Below are 22,232 nucleotides of genomic sequence, written 5' to 3'. Positions count from 1 at the left end.
GGCATTCTGTATAGACTACAACAAGGAACCAACCATCTGTGACCATCAGACATACAGTAAGCAGACCATACTGCTTAAGGGTTTCATAGCAAATTCTTTGTCTGCTTTTCCCAGATGTCCTTGTAGATGTTGTAAACTGCCTTTTTGTCATATAGCAATAGACACTTTAACAACACCGGGAAATTATAGGGACATCTACTGGAGACTGAAAAAGCAGTAACAAATCATTCCTGGTATACTTATTGTAGCCAGTTATGATCTGGGGCAAATATACCAGATCAGAAGATTCACATCTACAGGTATAAGGGCACTCAAAGGGCACTGACTGCTTTAAATGTAAATCAGTTTGAATCTATTGCCCAGCAACTTGCATTTACTTGAAGTCTTTCTAATTAATAAAATGATATCAACTTACTCAGAGGGCTTCTTCGTTAGTCAGAGGGCTCCTTGTTTTCTTACGTATTAACAGTTTTAGACTGCTAATACCAGGCTTTTGGCTTAACAGCTTTCTCCAAAAGTTAGAAAACCAGCATGGTAAAAACACAGCTAGAGTAACTGACACTCTGACATTCAATGGGTTGAGCTGAAAGCTTTGTATTAGCAGTCTAAAACTGTCTAACATAGAAAATTAATGTAAATTGCAAAAGTGCACAGAGAACCACTCTGGGTAAGTTTACATTAATTCCTTTTATTAGGTTTAGCTTCCATTGAAGTGATATCTGGTAACCTTGTTCAGGAAACCTTAGTGCCATAGTTAAGGTTGCCACTCGGCTAGCAAAAATGATAATTGATGACAATGTTATTAAAATAGGAGGCAATCTAGATAGGTAGCAGTATATAAGAAACAACAACACCACAGTAAAAGTTACCAGGATCCCTATGAAGTAAGCTATGCATGTACTGCCCAATGTGGATAAACTGCAACATACCAATTCAGACAAATGTAATGAATCATTCTATTGGTGCCACAGAGAATTCAAAAATTATGTGAAGAATATTCCCACCTATTATAAAACATATTATAAATAATTAAATGATTTCCTCTTATACTTGTATCCTCAATATAAAACCTAATATGTATCATCGTTGATAGCTCTTAAGTGCCTAGCAAACTTGCCCGCCATACATCAGAACCTGTAATTCAGAATGCTTGGGAAATGGGTTTTTTTTGGATAAGAGGTCTTTTTTTCCCTCCAGTAAGGATTAATTATATCTTAGTTAGGATCAAGTACAAACTACTGTTTTATTATTACAGAAGGAAATCATTTTTACATTTGTTTTCATTATTTTATTATAATGGAGTCTATGGCAGATGACCCTCCTGTAATAAAGCTTTCTTTAATATCTGTACTTATGTTATACTTTATGGTTATGGATACTTATTAATATCTTTATTTACATGAAGTTCTTGGCCACCTAAAATCATATTATTTTTGCAGCCCAATGAAGAAAAAGATACTTTAATTTTTAGGATTTAGATATTTATGTTATTTACCGATGTTTTGTTTTAGGGAGCATATTTAGGCCTTATATAAAGGTAACACTGAAACTTTTTTAAATTAAATAAAAATTATTGTTAAAGAAAAAGACACTGATCATTTTCTATATTTATTATTCAACCAGTTATTGGTAAAAAAAAAAGTGACATTTTACAGGAAAGTGTAGTCTTGCGATTAGTACACGCTGAGTTCATTTCATTTCTTGGTGGCCTCCTCCCCTTTCTTAGCCTCAGTTGTGCCAATTTCTGCTCGACTCTGGAAAGTTATTGGGATGGCGATCTCAGCAGACTGAATGGCAGGTTTCGGTAGTGGCGCCTCAACAGTCAAAATACCATCAGGGGAAAGCGATGAGGCCACTTTGTTTATATCAACACCTGGAGGAAGACTGATCAGGGAGATCAATGTTAAAGACAGCACAACCTATTCACAAGAAACATGTCTGTACTCTTTATAGTTACTACTATTTAATCTGGATACATAAGGGATCCTTCATTACTGGATGCAAATTATACATTATAAATGAAGTACTGAATAATAAAGTAAATTCACTCAATATTCTGAAGAATAGGAATAAGATAACATTGCAGAATATTTTTGCCATATGTATCATAACAGGTGCAAACTTTGTATACTCGATACCAAAATACTTTATAACCATAAGAGATTGGCAAGAAAATAAGCAGTGTTTTTCTAAGCTATATGTTAAAAGCGAGTTTTATTGAACTGAAATCATTGTTCCTCTGCAGTTTGCACAATTACTGACTATGAGCAGGCAGCACTAAGCTTCTGTCAAAGGGTAATGTCAGCATGCACTCTCAGTGGGTAACACTATCTTCTGCTGTTCCCAAGAGGATTGGGAAGAATCCAGAGATGGCAGCATAACTGGCTACTCACGTGTACTTCCTAGTGAAACACCTAGAGATAAAGCCATGTTCATCTTGTTTCTCTTCATGTTTGCCTAAGGGAAACAAAAATAAGAAGCTTTTATGGAATCATTAACAATCTCCTTCTTTACATATGTGTGCTTTTTTCCAAACATGCAATAAACAGTTAAGTGGGGTGTCTGAAATGTAAGGAGGTATTTTTAACCTATAACCATACATGCATACACACATATATACAGGTATGGGACCTGTTATCCACAATTCTCGGGACCTGACGTTTTCAGGATAAGAGATCTTTTTGTAATTTGGTTCACCATAATTTAAGTCTATTAAAAACATTTCAACATTAAATAAACCCAACAGAATTGTTTTGCCTCTTATAAGGATTCATTATATAGTTGGAATCAAATACAAGGTACTGGTTTATTATTACAGAGAAAAGGGAAATTTTTAAAATTGTTAATTATTTTCATTTAAAATGCACTCTATGGGAAAGGGTCTTCCCAAATTCAGAGCTTTCTGGATAACAGGTCAGAAGAATATGCAAATATAATGTCATATTCATTTGCTTAAACCTCTTTCTAACAGGCTTAGGTGTGAAATGGAATCTAACGAGAGCAAAAGTATTCAGGGATACAAGGATATATCTGTATAGAAGGAAATATTTTCAAGGCATGCCATCAATAGAAATAAACTGGTCTTCTTATTTTCTATAAAATACAAAGTTGTCTATCTGTCCCCTAATATTTGGTTTGTTTTAAGCTAAACCCTCCACTCATGATATAAAAAGAAATATTTTGAATTCAAATAACCATATTATTGATTATAAGAATACCTGCCATTATGAATCATGATTAGATATACTTTAATTTGTCAGACCACCAAGACCAACACAAGACCGTTTTGCACAATTGTTTTTTAGATGGCTCTCTTTTTATTTGTTCACAAAAATAGATTACTAGTTTGAGATAATCTTTTTTAGTACCCTGTAAGGTTTTCAGGACATGCAAAGTTCAATGGGAAAAAAATAGAACTAACATAATTTATTACTTTACACCTTAATAAGATTTTTCTTGCTAATCTGGGAGATACCATATGTACTGTAAGTTACACAGGATGTTCTCCTGCGGAAACTAATATATGCTTTAAGAGCATTATATTGGCTGGGTGTTACCATTTTATGTCTACCTTAAACAAGCAAAAGTATAAGCATCTGAGTCACTGTGATTCATTTATCCCACCAGGAGATTAGCTGTAATGTAACTGCCAGAGACTAGCAGAGTGATATATTAATCAGTAAATTAGAAACTTCATCATAACTGCATAAAGTGCATCATAATAATTTAAAAGGGCTGTATATCCACAACACACATGAATAGATCTGAAAGTGCACATTGTCCCCAGTTTGATGACAGTAGAGAATCCCAGAAACAGTTCCAATAGGCAGCAATTGGTCTGAAACATTGCTATGATCTGGGTTATTGCCCGTGTCCTAATAAAGGCTTTTTAAGAAGATTTATCTGGAGTGCTGTCTATTGGAAATGCTTTTGAATGATCTGATGGATATCGCCACAGTGTGATGTGCACAGAATCTTAAAGACTGTAGTTTGGGTTGGTTCTGATAATCTGTATAGCAGAAGATCCAAGTGCAGTTACACTTGCAAGGTCTTTTGGTGGCAGACAGTAAAAATAACTGGATGTTCCAGGTCAAGTCTCAGAACCAGTCCCTGACTCCCATCAGTGAACAATATGTTTTTCAAAAGACAAATATTCAAAATGAAGCCCACTCTCTTTCCATTCCTAAAATATGAAAATAGTCCTTCTGTTGCTTTTAACAAGTTATATGCACTTTTCTGCCGTGCATGAAGCACAGCAAATGATTACTTACTGTTTTACAGACATTGCATTCCTGAACTAAAAGCCATTTAAGAAGTAGAATTAATATTTAATGTGCTGACATGTCCATATGAATTAGCAAAAAAACACTGAGGTTGCACTTTGCATTTGATCTTATTTAAAGATATATTCAACAGACATTTTCGGTAATGTGGCAAAGAGCTACAGGATTGTCAAGAGATAATGATTCAGGCTGCAGCACACAGATATTTCTTTACAAAGGTTAGAGCCAAAGAGGGAGAGGGCAGCCCCTTTCTTGAGAGAAAAACTACTTAAAATATTGGTGTCAGCATTTTTGGATTTAGCCAAATCTTTTGCGAACAGCCACAGTATTAAACTTAAGTGACTTTGTAGTGAATGTGACAGTTGTTTATTATATACATATTTTTTTAATATTCCATTTATTTTATTGCATGCATGTATCACATTTAGAGCTAAGGCTGTATGGGGCAGGAGGGCCATGCACTTTAATAATTTTGTTTCTCTGTATTGCATATAACTATTACAGCTTATTAGTGATACTGCATTTAGAAATCAATTTTCTGAAGTAAAAATTACCAGAGAAATGGATGTTTATATTCATAAAAATATTCTGCCCTTTCCTAATCTAATATTTTATCTTAGTGCTGTAAATACAAAGGTAACCATCTTTACATTCTATTTCTATATAAATAAATCATGATGACCTTGTCCTATATATAGTAGCTTTTCTCTTAGTTAGGTTACATACTGAAATGTCACTGGCTTACTGATAAAGCCTTATTACTAGCAACAAAGCCTCAGTTGCTACAACAAATGTCTGTTATCTAAACTGATGTGCTGGAGACATTGTCCATTTGGGTCTATTGATACATGATACATTCAGCACATGGTACAGCTTTACCCTTGAATATACAATACCCCAGTTACCCTCAAAAGACTTGCGCTGCTAATGGCATATCTAATAAACCTTGTCTCTTTCTACTCTTAAACACGACTGATAAATGCATCTGATGCCAGCTTTGTGTTCTAAGGCTTATCAATGATAAGTCTACAGCACAGGGCTGCCTGGACTGTGTTGAAACCATTTCAAGATTATTGAGCAAGCCGACTTGCTTAAGGGCCATGGCCCACAGGGATATTATTCGCAGGGAACTAATCTCCCCAAAATGCCTTTCCACTTGCAATATAATGAATAACCTGTGGGAAAAAATATGCAGCATTTTGTTTTCCATCTGCTATTCACTTTATTTCCTGTGGGAAGGCATTTCAAAGAGATTAGTCACCCACAGTAGCCAAGATTTAACCACGAGTGACCAATCTCAATGGCACAAGAGGAGATTAGTCGCCTGCAACAAATCGTTATTGTGGACCTTTAATCTCCTCCAAATGCCTCAATGCCTATAGTTTACTTGCAAGGCAACTTTAACAACTTCATAAACCTAAAGTGATGCATATGTTTTCCCACTAGCAATTTGCATTATTGCCAGATGGAAGGCAAATTGAGATGAATGCAAGTAGGTGCAAGAACATTGGTTATGCCATTTTTATGAGAACTTCTGTGACCCTTTTTGCCCCGAGCATTCATAAATTAAACCTATTATCTAACAATATGATTCCTCTACTTCCCCTAGTTATATATAACTATTGTAATCGCTGCCACCTGCTGCTCTATGTGAAATTTGTCAGCACCCATACCACAGTTTCAGTGTGGTCTCCCCCACCCCCATTACATTTCTACAGTTTACTGTGTGTTAAATAGACCATAGGATATGTTTTAAAAATGAGTTGGAAAAATGAGCTGAGGCAGAAATAGAGATGATCAAGTTTTCTATTTGCAGAAGTATCGTATGATTATTATGATTTGTGCACAACAATATTGCCTTTTTTCTGTGAGTGTGTGACTAACCAAAACTTGAAGGAGAAGGACATGATAGAGAGGCAAAATAATGTCATTATATAAAATAACTAACTGTAAGCTTAATTACTTTACAAAAAAAATGTTTCATGAGATTCCTCTTTAATACTGTCCTTTAATACTTCAGTCCTAGCTATTTGTAGCTGCAATGCTGCAGAGTGACTTATATATATATATATATATATATTATATATATATATATATATATATAGACAGCAGTGGCGTGGAGAAGGGGAAGCAAGTGGTGAGCAGGGCTAGGCGTGCAAAATCTATAAATCCGGCCCTTACAGTACTGCATAATAATTTTAATGGGTAACAAACTAGGGGAAATATTTATCATGTGTAAAAAGTGGACTGAAACACTAACTGTGACATTGCCTAGGGCACCAATCAGCAATTAGATTTTAAACCAAAGCAAACATCTGGTTGGCTGCTATGAACAGCAGCACCGGTAATGTTTTACTCCCACTGCCCCCTAACTTGTTTATCATTCAAGCACACAAGTTAGGGAGTGAAGGCAGATGCTAACTGCAATGGTGCTCCTTACAACCTGTCCAGGCTGTGATGATAGGACTGGCTTATGAAGCTGCATTTTAAGGCAAAAATGGAGAAGGGACATGCTGTTGTGCCCCTAAGTGCACTTGCTCTTCTGCTCTAGGTCTACATAAATTCTATATAAATTACCTCCAGTATATATGGCAGATGATTCTGCTGGCAGTAGAGTAGGTTGGCCATAGTTAGGAATTGATTTGGGAAGTTTTAAGTAGGGGTAGGTCTTGGACCCAATAAACTGTATTACAGGGTAGAGATAAAGGAAGTGCCGCATTGGCCTTAGAAACTTCAAGGTGGACATTTAAGAGCCCAGTCCTAGGTGGAGCTGGATGTCCTTGGTTAGGCTAGCTAGGTATGGGTTATTCCTCCGAGGTGAGAGGCAGGTACGTTAGCTAGCAGGGGTAGCTGTGCCCAATGAAGGAGACAACCGTCACATGTGATTTTGTACCAGAAAACAGAGTGTGCCTTTTCATTCTAGGCATGACAGAGCTGCATAGGTAAGGAAGTCACCTCTTGGAGATGGTCTCAGTATGGCTTTTGTTTAACTTTTCTATCATGTTGTATCCAGGCTATGGTAAGGAACTAGGTGTCCTTTGTCCTATGAGCTTGAAAATCGATTACAAAATTGCTTGAAAGTTCAGGGAAATGTAATTACTTTGCAACCAGTGCAGCCCTGCTAAGTGCATTTATTAGAAGTGGTAATGCAGTGTGTTGGAATTATACAGCAAAACAGTATGTGAAAGGCATTTTTTAAAATAATCAATGTAGAATGTTATACTATTATTGCTAGTATATGAGGTTAGCCATGCCATACCTGTAATTTCCACGATGCCATCTTTAGTTTTTATGACCAGCTCCTCTGGGGCAAAATGGTTGACATCTAAGCTGATTTTCCATTGGTCTGAAGTCTGACGGATCTCTGAGATTCCACTGCTAAGCTGGCGGCTGAGGGCACGATTAAAGTCAGGAGCAGTTGCACCAGCAGGTGTGGTGGGGGGGACAACTTCCATGGACTGGCTTGGAAGCATGCGAACATAGCCTGGCCAGCTGGTGCTGGGCCATTGGTACCAGTCCTCGGGAATACGTGGCATACCGAATGACTGATCGAAAAGGCGACTGGTGCCTTGGTACCAGTCCCGAAATGGGTCCCAGCTTGGAGTGCGGAGGAAGGAGAATGGTATTCTGCGTTCTGACATTTTCTCTAGACCTGTGCCAGCTAGTAAGTGCTCTTTACTCTGTTCGGCCTGTGGTTGCTCTGAGGGTCTGGAAGGTGCAGCGGCTTTATGAAGAGCTAGCTGGTTATTTTTAGCTGATGGAATGAGCATTCTATTAATGGAAATTACACATGTAGTTGTGATGGAAATGTCTGGCATCTCTGCATGACAATACAATGACAGGGCACTCTCTCATAAACTGGGTAAACTTAACTTGTAGCCTTCTCAAGTTCCCAAGGGGGTAAAGGGTCTATAAACTGATGCTTTCTCTATTGATGACTTTGCAGAATACATTTTAGGAAAGCAAATTAGGGTAGAATGTAGAGAACCTCATGGCAACAAATTAGATGTTTGCTTTCATTGTTCTACCTACTCCTTGTTTAAATAAGCTAATCATTGACTTGCTGCTATGGGTTACTGACCAGGTCCAAAGTTGCCTACTGTAAAGAGGTAAAAAGATTATTCCTAGTTTTATTTTTAACCATAAAAGAAATGAATTGTTACATGAAGAGAAGAATATATTAACATTGTATTTTTTTCAACATTGTTATAAAGCACCAGCATACACCATATACAAATACTTAAAGGAGAAGAAAAGGTAAAAACTAAGTAAGCTTTATCAAAAAGGTCTATGTAAATACAGCCATAAGGACTCACAGAGTCCTCTATCAAAAGAAACACAGGATTTCTTGTCTCCTTTTTTGTAAACATGTTCTTAGGGTATCTGACTTCCTCTCTCAAAAAATCCTTCATTCCTGGGCCCTGAGTTGGCTTAGTTCTCTCTCTCCCTTCTGCTCCCCCTTCCCATAAGAATACATAAAACTTATTCCCCCCATCCTTAGGAATGTGTAATATGGGCTATCAGCCTCTAGATCTACTGCAGGAAGCTATGAACCCAAGCTAAAATGGCAGCTGCACAGAAAACAGAGAAAGCTTCTAGGAATCTTTACTCAGGTATGGTAATGCTTTCTGCAGAATAAATATAGCGTTCTAGGTGGCACTAAAGTGGAGAATCTATTGGCAGTAAATTGCCAAAATGACTTTCCTTAGCCTTTAAGCGAGCCATCCTTATAAGATCTCTTGACTCAGAATATAACAATCTACAATAGCCCTTGCAAAACTACAGAGGAATTTTTTACACTATTTTGAGAAAGAATGAGAAAGCTGTAATAAAATTCCAGTGTTCATTAAAAATGTGTCACTAAGATATACCCACAAAGTATTATGTGATGTTTCATGAACTGTGACAACCAACTTAGTCTGTTCTTCATTGTGTTTTTCATAATCAGAGCCATGCATAACATGTAACATATTTGCTTTTAAAGGATGCTTAGTGGGATTGCCATCATTGTGGTGGACCAGGACAAAGTGGGCAAGACAATGACGTTAAAAAGTAGGGTAATGACATTGAGGGCAGAACCATGATGTCAGCCATTGGGTCAGGGACACTTGAGAGCAGAGTTATGATCTTGGTGGGGCTTTGATATTGCAGGTGTGCAACTGGGCAATTTTAATCCAGGTTTTACAATGCTAAAAAGTTTTGAACAACAGTCCCCTATAAAAAACAGCTATTCTGTTCAAAACTGGATAGGTAGCAACCCTAGTGATTAATTATATAAATTATTAAAATCAGTGTTTCGTGATATCAGTTGTCACATGATTCACTGAAAACTGTGTTTTATAAAAACTTCCTCCCCTATTCCTAATGTATGATGATATTACAAATTACCTTGCGTTGCCATGAACTGTAAGAGAAATATGGTAAAAAATATCCTTATATTTTACATAGGGTATGTTATTTTCTTCCGGTCAGAATGCATTTGTATTGTTGTTGCTGATCAGCCTTTAGATGTCTGAGAGATGTAGTTTAACAGCAGCACAGTATCCCTGACACTGATTTATAAAGGAAGGTTTATCTAACAATAAAAAATGCCCAGATTTCTTAAGGTTAACAGATCTCTAGAATACGCTGGGATAGAATATCAATTTGCATTCAGGACAACCCAGCATTTTTCGAGAAATCTTAATTTTTCAGATAAACTGCCAATCTCACTCTCTGTCCCTGTTTCTGGCAGTTGAAATGGGTTATTACAACACAATATCTCATCCATGTCATACATGTCAACTGGGGTGGGGGCTTGGAATTGGAGCCTCGGTGGGCCCTGCACACCCCAGTGTAGTTATGAGGGGAATAAAATGTATTTGTAACATTGTAGGGTTAAGCTTCTAATCAAACTTTGGGGCTTGCAGTAGTGGCGGGGGTAGTGGTTGAGGGTAAGATCAGATCTGTTTGGGTAAGATTTTGGGAGAACCATGTTTGATTTTTTAATTATGATACATTATGAAATTAGTTTGATGGCCAGTCAGGTGAGACAGAGAAATCAAGTTCTGTGTCGGTTTAATAATTGGTCAAGGCCCTGAACACTTTTGCAAGGTACTATACACAGACTCAAGTCCATCTGCTGGAATCAAGACCAAATAAATATAAATTAGAGGGATCCTATAAGCCAAACAAGATGCCCAAGATAACAGCAAATGGGACAATTACCACTTCCATTAAGCCTCCTATAGGGCAATGGAGGTCAGCACACAACTAGCTTTTTAGACTACAATCCATTGGAACTGCTCATCACCCACAACTGAAAATGCCAGTCTTTATTATATGGCAAATAATATTTAAATCTGATTCTGGGGGGTGGTGTGGGCTGTTGGTATTCATCTTATGATTTTAACACCATCATGTCAAACTTCTGTCATATCCAGAGCCTCATATTTATGAAATGTGTGATTACTAATTTGAAATCCTTTTGTGATATTATAAGGCATACTCTTAAATACTACTAAATGTATATGTTTATACAAAATTGCTAAATATATAAAAAAAAAGATGAATTTACTTCATATTAGAGCATTTCTAAAGGGCAGCAGATATATGAGCTATTAAGAATGTCTTCTGTGTGACAAACTGACTATACATGCTGAAAGTTCTAGCAGGAAACAGAACTATCTCTGCAGTCAAGTTATATATAAAGGAAGCTTATGTCATGCTATGAATTTCTATTAATAATTAGACTATGATCCAAAAGGCTGAACACCCTCTCCTCTGCACTGTGCAGTATTGCCAAATGGTTATTAATAGAATGTTGGATTCCAATCCAGCAAAAGCTTCTAGAACATTCCAGAGGATTCCTCAAAACAAAACTTTTCTCTTGGCTCCACCTGGTGGCAATGAAGTAGTAAGGCATGCATAATATAATCTAAAAAGATTTTAGAGAACCTTACAGTATATAATTCAATGGGACTATTGCTGTACAGATATATTGCTAGAGGCCATCGCACACTTATTGTGAAATCCACATAGTACTAGATAAAATGTGGCCACTGCTTGAGCAATAGATATTCTTCTGGAGGCAGATAACTGCTTGTAGGATAGAGATAGTGCTGAAGACACACAATAGTTGGATGTAGATGTTTTAGGCCTCTGTATATTATAGTAGGGGTAAAATTACATTTAAACAGTGCAGTGACTAAAATTAAATACATGTGTCTAAACTTTGTTCAACATAAACATATAAAAAGTAAATCATTTTTGAAAAAGAGGGGGACTGATTCTATTTTCATTTATCACGAATGTAGGGTATGGGGTTGAAATATAGGTTTAATGATATTTCTTATGGTGTTGTCTTTCCTCCTATTGTTTTATCCTACAAGATTTCAGATGTCCAGCCTGAAGCCAATAAACTGTTAGGTTGCAGGTAGGATGTCCCATTAGTGCCTCCTTCCTCAGCCTTCCACATTACTCTCCTAGTTGGTTGAATTGGCACATGGTTATCCATGTGAGCAGTAACTCCACGTCAAGGCTTCAACCTTTGTTACTGTCCATTCACACACCTATTGCAACAAATGGCTCACCCAATCACTTGCTGCAATAGTTCCTTATCTGGCCAGGCACCGGCTCATATAAGCCGTCATGGGACTCTTTCTCCTCAGCTGAGACTGGGAGGTGTAAGGAACTAAAGTTCCTCATTGGGATAGTGAGATAAATGGGGGCCTATTTCTGGATTAAGGACACTGTTACATAGTAGTTGAGGGTGAGCGTGTCCATCAAATTTAATCTACCTAACATCTGGCTGATCCAGAGGAAGGAAAAAAAACCCATCTATAGCCATCTCTAATTTGCTTTAGATGGGGAAAAAATTCCTTCCTGATTCTAAAAGGGCAATTGGAGCAGGCACTGGATCAGCATTGTGCTTTTAGTACCAGATGCCTTTATTATATAAAAGGTCTGGAGTTGAGATGAGAATTATGATAGGCCTATTTATCTTGCCAACTATCTGCTTCATGGCGGGTGGGGAAGGGGGAGGTTGTGACTAGGCAGCATTTGGGTCATACACCTCTGCCTAGTTCTGTTCTAAAGTCTATTCCCTAACTCTACGCCACACACTTAAATGGTGCCTGCAGCTGCTGCATTATTACTCCCTCCTCCAGGGCCTAAGAGGCACAAAGATACAGACCACCTCCTTTACTTTTTAAAAGTAATTTAAATTTATTGTGCAGTCAATCAGAAGGTGAGGAATATTTACCTTCTAAATGGATGCAGTGGGGACCCCTAAATACATTCACACACCACTTCCATTCACTCCACATGTTATCATATGCTGATTTTAATTATTGCAGCAAATCAAACAGTAAGTAAACTGTGAGTAATATTCTATTTCAGCTGTAAATGTTACTGATATGATTTGCTGCAATTTTCTCCTAGGCTATGTATATCCTACATCTCTAATCCTGGATCAGTTATCCCTTTTAGTACATATATCTAATATATCTATTCATATATATCTCCCGTGCTACACCCTCTTTAACCAAATCTGCAATCTCGACCCATATATGCTGTAAACCCATGTCCTTGTTCCTAAAGTCCTGAAAGTCAAAAGGCATTTTTTGTCTTGGCAACATTTTTTCTCTGCAACATTTTTGTCTTTGCACCTTTTTTGTCGCTGCAAATCTTGAATGTCAAAAATGTTGCCGCAGTTTTGCAGCAAAATGACAAAATGCATAATTTTGCTGCAAATTCACACCTGCTGAAAAAAATTGCTCATCACTTTTTACCAATAAACATGCCTAATTCCCTACTCTCAAGATCCTCTGCTTGTAGCTTTTTCCTGTAAGTGTCTTTGTTAGATCAGTTCATTGATAATTCAACTTTAGTGTCCAATGCATAAGAATTTATTTTGCTAGCCTTAAATAATCCTTAACTCAAAACACTGAGAAGAAATCAAAAGCAAACTCCACATTTGTAAACATAAAGCTATATAAGATGACATACTCGAGCATGAAAAAGGCATGCAGCTGGTTACAGAGATAAATGAAAAGAGAATGAGGCACAGGAACACATGGCACAAAAGCAGCAAAGGAAGGTCATTTTATAACATTTATTATGTATTTTACTACCCTAGAATAATTGAATATTGGGGTTGTTCTGATTCTAAACTGCTACAGACCTCCTAAATACAGCACTAAGGCAAAGACAAATTTTTTTTATCATACAATTCCAACTAGCACTCTTAGCAGAATATCTGACTCACTTTAAAGAGTCAGAGATTTTCCCACACACATAAATACAATGCGGATTGGAATATAACAGTAGAACCAATATAAAAAGGCCATCGTCTTCAACATGCACCTGCATTTAAAATACTAGTTTTATTTCATCTTGTAATTCTGTAAGGGCAGAAAGCATAGAAGGAACTTACGTATATGTGAAAGAGAAAAAATATAAATGGAAATATAAAGTATAGAGATAGACAGAGAGCGAGAGAAAGTATTGTAGTATATATAAGAATTATTTGTGCACCAGATTGTGAGGTTATACAAACAGAGTTCTGTACCTCTGATTGGAAGGCTGCATATGAGTGGCATATAAATGGTCATTGTCTTGAGATCTTTAACAGCCGGGCCTACTTTTTTTGATAACCATCTTTAAGGCCACAAGCTGTTTCTTTGGCGCAAATGATGCCAAAATCACCTAAGAACAGAGAGAAGAGTTTAAATATTGCAGCATCTCACTCAGTGAATGCTGATAACATGATGGATGGTTTAAACAGTAGTACCCGGAAAGAGCCATGTTTGTAGTTGTTAAAGTTGACCATATAGAATATTACTGAAACTGCCTCTGTAATATAACAGATCTTTGGATATCTTATGTTTTTTGCATGGTTTTACACCAGTTTGCAGATAAAGATATTTTTCACTTGAGAGGCCCCTCACTTACCCTGGCAAAGCCGAGCTGTTTGTAGAATCAATAATTCTGTATGTCCAGGGAGACTGGTCATATTTTGTCCACACGAGATCTCTTCTGTCCACTTCCACCTTGTGGAATAAAACAAGTCTAGTTAAAAGCTAATTTAAGTAGCGCATATTTACGTCATCACATCCACTACAGAACACCGAGCAATATAATGTTGGTTATAGCATTCTTTGTAAATCCAGACTGCATGTCCATCCTCTTCTCTCCTATCGGGGGCAAGAAAATTTAACAGTGGGGTTACAGTGTTGGATGTTAGGTGTAAGGGTTTTCTGTGGTTTGTTGGGGTTTAGTTTAGTTGACCTACTGTATACCAAAAATTATTATTTTTATTATTATAAAGTATTTATTTATATGAACTGATTATTATAGAGTAACATCAGCTCTTTATATTGCACACACAAGGGGCGTGCCCAAAATTATGGGGGCCCCAAATAAATTACTGGTGTGGGGCCCCAAAGTTTCTGAAGGCAATGCAGCACTTATTTGGAATAGCCAGCCCCCCTTGCCGTCAGTGAGCTACAGACTTGGGAAGGGAGGACAGGAGCTGTGCCTGCATATTTTTTTTTTTACACAGCTTTTCCCACCAGCGGCAGCCTTCCTATTCTCTAAGCATGTGTGTAACTTGATCCTGTCTCCTGTTCTGAGCTACACATACCCACCAGCCAATCAGAAGCGGATCTGGCAGAGGGGAGGGGGGGAGGGAATGAAACACATGTGCAGTATGAAGCAAGAGGGAAAGGAACGGAGAATACCTTTTTATAGATGGCTGCCTGTTCTAGAAAATGTGAAGTAAGTGTGACTGAGTAAATATTTGATTAGATGAGCCAAAAGTGTGGCGATTTTACTAAACAATAGGAGGACTATTGGGCAGTATGCTTTTTAAATTTTGACTTGCATTCTCCTTTAACCTTCGCTGACCAATGAACTTACAGGAAGCTGTGTAGGGGAAATAAGAAACAAGCTTCTGAGCTCCCGCCCTCTCTTTTAAAATCTGCCACCCACTGACAGCAGGGGGGCCTGGCTAATAAAGTTAGTGCAGAACAGCCAGGCCCCCTTAAGAACATAAAACCCTGATGGCAGTCCTGGTTATCTCCCACATTTTTTTGGGTACATGGACAAAACATCGTAAATATAAATGCCAAGGTTGTCAAAGTAACATTGCCAAATGTCATTTTTAATGATCCTGCAGCACAGAGGCAGCTGCTATTTGGGAATGCTTGTAAAGCAGCCCCTTTGCTCCTTATGCCACTTCTTTACAACCTTTGGTTTGACCAGATGACCCCCCCAAGTCAAATAATTCCTTCTGTGAATGCAGCATGAGCAGAGATGTCTTGTCATCCATTATGTTTGAAAACTGGGCACCTAATACAGACATTTTTGGGTTTTGTGTGATATAGCTGCTGTACTGACCTAAATTTATTAAGAGGATGCAAATCCATAATCAAAAGTATTATCTATAAGAAATTATAATATAAAGAAAAGAGAAACTTGGAAACTAATGGGTGAAATATATTTAAAGTTAGATTGTGCCAATTACTAAAGATTTCATACCTTCTCATTTTAGTTAAGTACAAGTGTTTATTCTTCAATATTTCTAGTCTTGTGGGAGGTGGAGCTTGAGACAGAAAGGGGTTGGGCTGCCATAAAATCAGTTTTCCCTTATGTAGTTCCGTCCAATTTCATGACCACTTGAATAAAGTTAGAGGTCAATCATTTTATCTAACTAGAAGTGTCACTTAGAAGCCCTTAAGGTGGCCATAAATGTACCAATTTCAATCTTTCCTGCAACCATTGGTCGCAGGAAAGATCGTTCATTCCCTTCATTGACAGGGTTGAATCGTCAGATATAGAGGTAGATACAATAGGGATTCTACCTCCACCTGACGATTTAGCCCAATGGCGTCCGAGCAAAATCTTTTGTCCTGCCCGATCGACGAGACGACCAATATCCAAAGCTTTTGCAAGATCGGTTGTCACATTGAGTGGTCATGAGGTCTGGTTGCTTGGAAACCTTGGTGAAATCGGAAGATTCCCTGATGCAGAGAGTGTAGTTGCATTCTGCATGGCACAATGGTAAGCTAGCAAATATATTCCTATACTTTTCTATTAAAATCCATGGTAAAAACAGTTTATCTCTCACATCTATAAAGATACTTCATCAGAGCTGTCATAGTTGCTCCCAATGATATGAAAAATGCAGATAAACGAGGCTCCCTGTGCAGAATTTCCGAGGCCATTATTATTAACTGAACACTATCATTTATGGCTTTTTTAACTGAAATCAGCAATTTCAAAGTAATTTGACTTTTACTGGACTTTCATTTTTTCCAGTGTCAGCAAATATAGGATTACTGGTGCATATGACTCAAGTTAAATGTAGAGCATGAAATCAGCCAACTTGAATAAAAAAAGAATGCCCAATGAATGATGTGCTATTTGGCGAACATATTCACAGATTTCCACTAAGTGGAAAACATTATTCAAATGAATGGATTCTCAGACAGAATACTTACCTTTTCTACCAAACTGGAGAATAGAAATTGGGGAAAATCTGTCTCAGGAGAAGGCTGATCTGCACTCCATGTAACTGTTTAAAAATAATAAAGATCAGAAATAGATCATAAGGGGCACGTTAGGAAGAGTTGGTAGAAGCTATTTCTGTGGTTGTTGAGATCCTGCCACATTATTGTCACCCTGTGTAAATGCATTAATAAATCTTATTATTAGTTCTCAGGGTTAGAAGTAGCAGGAGAACTTCTGCTGGTTATATAAATCCTGTATGTAGATGTTTAGGGTAAAGTTATTTGACAAATCCTCCCTAGCTATATAGTAAGTAACATAGTAACATAGTAAGTTGGGTTGAAAAAAGACATACGTCCATCATGTTCAACCATAATGCCTATATATAACCTGCCTAACTTCTAGTTGATCCAGAGGAAGGCAAAAAACCCCATCTGAAGCCTCTCTAATTTGCCGCAGAGGGGAAAAAATTCCTTCCTGACTCCAAGATGGCAATCAGACCTGTCCCTGGATCAACTAGTACTAAGAGCTATCTCCCATACCCCTGTATTCCCTCACTTGTACTGAGAGCTATCTCCCATACCCCTGTATTCCCTCACTTGTACTGAGAGCTATCTCCCATAACCCTGTATTCCCCCACTTGTACTGAGAGCTATCTCCCCTACCCCTGTATTCCCTCACTTGTACTAAGAGCTATCCCCCCTACCCCTGTATTCCCTCACTTGTACTGAGAGCTATCTCCCATAACCCTGTATTCCCTCACTTGTACTGAGAGCTATCTCCCCTACCCCTGTATTCCCCCACTTGTACTGAGAGCTATCTCCCATAACCCTGTATTCCCTCACTTGTACTGAGAGCTATCTCCCATAACCCTGTATTCCCTCACTTGTACTGAGAGCTATCTCCCATAACCCTGTATTCCCCCACTTGTACTGAGAGCTATCTCCCATAATTCTGTATTCCCTCACTTGTACTGAGAGCTATCTCCCATACCCCTGTATTCCCTCACTTGTACTGAGAGCTATCTCCCATAATTCTGTATTCCCTCACTTGTACTGAGAGCTATCTCCCATAACCCTGTATCCCTCACTTGTACTGAGAGCTATCTCCCATAACCCTGTATTCCCTCACTTGTACTGAGAGCTATCTCCCATAACCCTGTATTTCCCCACTTGTACTGAGAGCTATCTCCCATAACCCTGTATTCCCTCACTTGTACTGAGAGCTATCTCCCATACCCCTGTATTCCCTCACTTGTACTGAGAGCTATCTCCCATACCCCTGTATTCCCTCACTTGTACTGAGAGCTATCTCCCATAATTCTGTATTCCCTCACTTGTACTGAGAGCTATCTCCCATAACCCTGTATCCCTCACTTGTACTGAGAGCTATCTCCCATAACCCTGTATTCCCTCACTTGTACTGAGAGCTATCTCCCCTACCCCTGTATTCCCCCACTTGTACTGAGAGCTATCCCCCATAACCCTGTATTCCCTCACTTGTACTGAGAGCTATCTCCCCTACCCCTGTATTCCCTCACTTGTACTGAGAGCTATCTCCCATAATTCTGTATTCCCTCACTTGTACTGAGAGCTATCTCCCATAACCCTGTATCCCTCACTTGTACTGAGAGCTATCTCCCATAATTCTGTATTCCCTCACTTGTACTGAGAGCTATCTCCCATAACCCTGTATTCCCCCACTTGTACTGAGAGCTATCTCCCATACCCCTGTATTCCCTCACTTGTACTGAGAGCTATCTCCCATACCCCTGTATTCCCTCACTTGTACTGAGAGCTATCTCCCCTACCCCTGTATTCCCCCACTTGTACTGAGAGCTATCCCCCATACCCCTGTATTCCCCCACTTGTACTGAGAGCTATCTCCCATAATTCTGTATTCCCTCACTTGTACTGAGAGCTATCTCCCATACCCCTGTATTCCCTCACTTGTACTGAGAGCTATCTCCCATACCCCTGTATTCCCTCACTTGTACTGAGAGCTATCTCCCATAACCCTGTATTCCCCCACTTGTACTGAGAGCTATCCCCCATACCCCTGTATTCCCCCACTTGTACTGAGAGCTATCTCCCATAATTCTGTATTCCCTCACTTGTACTGAGAGCTATCTCCCATAACCCTGTATTCCCCCACTTGTACTGAGAGCTATCTCCCATACCCCTGTATTCCCTCACTTGTACCGAGAGCTATCCCCCATACCCCTGTATTCCCTCACTTGTACTAAGAGCTATCTCCCATACCCCTGTATTCCCTCACTTGTACTGAGAGCTATCTCCCATACCCCTGTATTCCCTCACTTGTACTGAGAGCTATCTCCCATAACCCTGTATTCCTCACTTGTACGAGAGCTATCTCCCCATACCCCTGTATCCCTCACTTGTACGTAAGAGCTATCTCCATACCCTGTATTCCCTCACTGTATGTCCTTTTTCACTTGACTGAGAGCTATCTCCCATACCCTGTATTCCCTCACTTGTACTGAGAGCTATCTCCCATACCCTGTATCCTCACTTGTACTGAGAGCTATCTCCCATAACCCTGTATTCCCTCATTGTACTGAGAGCTATCCCCCATAACCCTGTATTCCTCACTTGTACTGAGAGCTATCTCCCATAACCCTGTATTCCCTCACTTGTACTGAGAGCTATCTCCCATACCCTGTATTCCCTCACTTGTACTGAGAGCTATCTCCCATACCCTGTATTCCCTCACTTGTACTGAGAGCTATCCCCCATAACCCTGTATTCCCTCACTTGTACTGAGAGCTATCTCCCATAACCCTGTATTCCCCACTTGTACTGAGAGCTATCCCCCATACCCCTGTATTCCCCCACTTGTACTGAGAGCTATCTCCCATAATTCTGTATTCCCTCACTTGTACTGAGAGCTATCTCCCATAACCCTGTATTCCCCCACTTGTACTGAGAGCTATCTCCCATACCCCTGTATTCCCTCACTTGTACTGAGAGCTATCTCCCATAACCCTGTATTCCCCCACTTGTACTGAGAGCTATCTCCCCTACCCCTGTATTCCCTCACTTGTACTAAGAGCTATCTCCCATACCCCTGTATTCCTCACTTGTACTGAGAGCTATCTCCCATACCCCTGTATTCCCTCACTTGTACTGAGAGCTATCTCCCATACCCCTGTATTCCCTCACTTGTACTGAGAGCTATCTCCCATAACCCTGTATTCCTCACTTGTACTGAGAGCTATCTCCCCATAACCCCTGTATTCCCTCACTTGTTACTGAGAGCTATTCTCCCCATTAACCCCTCGTATTCCTCACTTGTACTGAGAGCTATCTCCCCATAACCCTGTATTCCCTCACTTGTACTGAGAGCTATCTCCCCTACCCCTGTATTTCCCTCACTTGTACTGAGAGCTATCTCCCATACCCCTGTATTCCCTCACTTGTACTGAGAGCTATCCCCCATAACCCTGTATTCCCTCACTTGTACTGAGAGCTATCTCCCCTAACCCTGTATTCCCTCACTTGTACTGAGAGCTATCTCCCATACCCCTGTATTCCCTCACTTGTACTGAGAGCTATCTCCCATAACCCTGTATTCCCTCACTTGCTAAGAAGCCATCCAGCCCCGAATATATTAGGCATGGAAAACAAAGATGATCACTGATTAGGAGAATGCACCCTTGCCCAGGATTATGAATGAAGTCCACATGCTCCTGTTTACTTATCACTGCCACGGAACCTGAGACCAGCAGTAATGTAACCAAACATGGCAGCCATCAAACCTGCTGCACAATTCTGCACTTGGAGAGCTGACACAAGGGGAAACATCCTTCCCTGGAGGATCCTTCTTTGCTTGAAATTTCAGAGGTATTCATATTTTTGACGCTGGTTTGTTGCGCAACAATTTGAAAACATTTCGATGCATCAATTCGACTTTTCTGAGACTTTTTCCCACACGTACTTTTTTAGTTCAGACTTTTTAGTAAATGTCAGACATCTGTGGAAATGAGTTTGTTCAAATTTTTAAAAAGACAAAAGTGAGAAAAGGTTTTAGTAAATTTGCCCCTTAGGAAAACATCAAAAGTTTTGAAGAAAAGAAGGCCATCTGCCATTGACTTCTACATGATCTCAACAAGTTTTAGCTGGTGAATTGCTGGATTCCGATTTTTAGCAGTTTTGACACAAATCTCGAGCACAAAAAAAATCCAAATCGGACCATTAGTAAATGGCCCCCTTAAAACTTGAAGTAATATGATGGCATACCTCTGTTTCAGCATAGCAATACAAGCCTTGCTGTTCCTTTCTAGGGAGGCCCAGAAAACATTATTGTGAGGGGCCCCGTGATTTCTGATGGCGGCCCTGCTCCCATGTAACTAGAGGAGTCCCAAGCCAGATTTTGGATCTCCATACCTTATGTCTACTAAAAATCATTTAAACATCATTTAAACCCAATAGGCTTGTTTTACCTTGTTTTTTATCCAATAAGGATTAATTATATCTTAGTTGGGATCAAGTACAAGGTACTGTTTTATTATTACAGAGAAAAAGGAAATAATTTTTACAAATTAGAATAATGTTCTTATAATGGAGTCTATGGGAGATGGCCTTTCCGTTATTCGGAACTTTCACAGATATTTTAGTGTTTGTTTAAATTAAGGACTATCAGGCTAGTAAAATAGGCTTGTCTTTATGTCTACATAGACTTTGGGAATTCCAGCCCTGACCTAACACCTTTATGGTCATACTACAAGTGTTTTTCATCAGATTTTGTGGTACAAATTTAATCTGATCCTCCGTGCAGCACCAAGCAACAGCACAAGATTTTACAGGATCCTACGATATCTGATCTCCATAGGCTGTAAAGTAATGTTGGATCAGATAAAGTCGGATAAAGTGTTTTGTTACCTGCATCTACATGCGACAGTCAATGTGTTTCAATGTAAAAAAAAAAGTAGCTCAGTGTATTCCATTAGGCAGAGTTATACAAGTCAAGCTCATTGTGCTGGAATTTTGCAGGCAGGACAGAAGTTTCCTCAAACTGCTCCATAAAGAGAGAAAACAGTCTGCAGTAAATATATCCAATGTCTTAAGCACCTGGATAATTTGCCATCGATCCCATTGCAGTGATTTATTTAGAACAAAATCTATGCAAATATCCCCCCTATGTGCACTTTGAGCAATCCATACACTTGCATTGAAGTCTAGCAAAGCATTCATTCTCTGAAACATGGTGATTAGTGCTTGATCAATTGCAAGTTTTTTCCCCAGTGAGAAAAGGTAAAAAAATATTGCCTATTTATAGTAAATCTTCAACCCAATAAAGGTTCTACCCAAATTTGTAGAATAGATCTGCACATGTTGTTTAAATAAAAACTTCTGTATTTTTTTATTTTTGATCTGTATGTTTGGAGTTTATCTTAAGTGCAAGCCTATATGCTCCCACAGTCCCAGCACATGATCAGAT

At 38.9% G+C, this 22,232-nt stretch overlaps 1 protein-coding gene across 1 annotated transcript; it reads right to left on the bottom strand.

The window, feature by feature from the left end:
- Window positions 1–1,595: 1,595 nt before the first annotated feature.
- hspb1 (heat shock protein family B (small) member 1) lies at window positions 1,596–7,972 on the bottom strand. Its single transcript, NM_001079349.1, has 3 exons — window positions 7,543–7,972; window positions 2,394–2,457; window positions 1,596–1,884 (listed from the first exon to the last, which is right to left on the bottom strand). The coding sequence occupies exons 1-3, from the start codon at window positions 7,922–7,924 to the stop codon at window positions 1,695–1,697; spliced, it is 636 nt and encodes a 211-aa protein (NP_001072817.1). The 5' UTR covers window positions 7,925–7,972; the 3' UTR covers window positions 1,596–1,694.
- Between the last annotated feature and the right edge of the window lie 14,260 nt (window positions 7,973–22,232).

The sequence above is a fragment of the Xenopus tropicalis genome, chromosome 2, assembly GCF_000004195.4.
Source record: "Xenopus tropicalis strain Nigerian chromosome 2, UCB_Xtro_10.0, whole genome shotgun sequence".
In the NCBI taxonomy this organism is placed as follows: Eukaryota; Metazoa; Chordata; class Amphibia; order Anura; family Pipidae; genus Xenopus; species Xenopus tropicalis.
Note: the sequence above shows the minus strand (reverse complement) of the source record. Positions and strands in the feature narration are given on the sequence as shown.